The sequence below is a fragment of the Camelina sativa genome, chromosome 8, assembly GCF_000633955.1.
Source record: "Camelina sativa cultivar DH55 chromosome 8, Cs, whole genome shotgun sequence".
Classification (NCBI taxonomy): Eukaryota; Viridiplantae; Streptophyta; class Magnoliopsida; order Brassicales; family Brassicaceae; genus Camelina; species Camelina sativa.
In genome coordinates, this window is record NC_025692.1 from 10,899,869 (window position 1) to 10,901,633 (window position 1,765).

A 1,765-nucleotide genomic window follows, 5' to 3' on the forward strand; every position below is an offset into this window, starting at 1 on the left:
GTTTTCTTAATACGTAATTTCGTCAAGTCTTGGGGCTTACGAAATAAATTGGGACAGGTAAAGATGGAATCGATATATAATGTGCATTAAATGGCAATTAGACCGTTACTGGTACGGCTTCCAAATTTAGAATTACTAGAAGCTATTTTCATCTATATTTGGAGAGAAAACAGAGAATAAATCCCAAAAGTTGAAAAATAAAAATGTGCTGTTTCAGAAACTTTGACCGCAATTGACATCATCCTCTTTGAGATTGTTTATTACATATGTATATGATACGCTTAGAACGTTGTCGTACACGTTATTAGTTTTGTAACGCGGTTTTGCAACTTTTTTTGTTATGCACAACATTAACCAAGTCCTTCACGTTTTCATAATTAAGAAAATACGTTTTATTATTATTTATTTTTAGTGTTTAAGAAAATAAATGATATGTCAGTTATTATAAATAGAGAAATACCCTAAAATAGTACTAAAATAAGTTTTTTTTCCAAACTTAGCACATATTCCTTAATTTTCCAAAAATAGCACTATTTAACGCATTAAAATATTTAAAATTAATTTTTAGAAATTTGTTTTTAGGTTTGGGTTCTCAATTTCACATTTAGAATATAGTTTTGAGAGGTAGGGTTTAGTATTTTGAATTTAGGATTTAATTTTCATAGATTAATTGGTGCTATTTTTGGAATTTTAGAGATGTTATGCTAATTTTAGTAGTAACCCATACCGCTTTTCGTTTTAAACAATCACACAAATGATTCCTAAAAATGGAAATAAAAATTACTTTCGTTCTTTGTACTGTTTCTTTTTTACACTACGTTATTCCGTTTTTACGTACTCCAAAACAATTGTTCTCTCTGCTTAAAATCAGGTTTGATTGGTATTCTTGTATCTCTGTCATTCATTGTGTGCCGCTTTGACAATTACCGGTCACAAAAAGTGATGATATCAAAAATGTTACTTTTTTTGTTGGGGACAAAAGGGTGTTTTCATTAACTTTAATTTCGCAGCCATATTTAATCAAAAAAAAAAATTCGGAGCCATACAAAGAGTCTGAAACTAAAGAAGATTTAGCTAGACTATCAGCTCGACATGCACAATTTTTTACTCGAGGAACAAAGACGAAACTAGATTCTAAACAACTAGAAGAAATATAGAGGATATTCTCAGATTTTTCTCAAAAACATTACTAAAAGCGTTATCTCAAAAACATACCTTTGGTCAGCTAACAAAAGCAGCTAAGAGGTTTCTCAGGTTCCATCAATCTACTATTTCACTTTTTGTTATTCATTTGATTACCATTGTCAAGTGTACCCAGCTATTGATTTATTCACATTTCACAATACAATCAATTAACACCATACTATAGATACGTTCTTTCTCATTTTTTTACCATATATATAGTTACACAATTTATGTTTTTATTACCATGAATATAAACATACAGAGACGAAAATAACGACATCCTCGAGATCTTCATAACGCTCAACGTCGACAAGTTGTTAATTTAGCTCCAAGATTTCTTGAGGATATCATGTTGAACATACTCATTCCACCTCTCATTACCATACTTGTTACTATAATATATGGTCTTCCAATGTCTCAAGTATAGTCCGTCCTTCTTAACAACCCAAGTGCATGTGCTCCTGTCCCCACACTGCTCTTTCATATTCCACGACGCTACTAGCTGCTTATCCACGCGCCCGTACCCTGTATGGAAGTGGCAGTAGAAGAAGGTGTGGAATAGCGACATGGCGAAGGACCA

General features: G+C 32.0%; 1 protein-coding gene across 1 annotated transcript in view; it reads right to left on the minus strand.

Annotated features, from left to right (window-relative positions):
• The window catches only part of LOC104709417, a 6,353-nt gene extending 4,600 nt beyond the window's left edge, over positions 1–1,753 (minus strand). The window contains exon 1 of the mRNA XM_010426033.1: positions 1,631–1,753. Coding sequence (XP_010424335.1) covers positions 1,631–1,753 — 123 coding nt within the window. The remainder of the gene's footprint in view (positions 1–1,630) is intronic.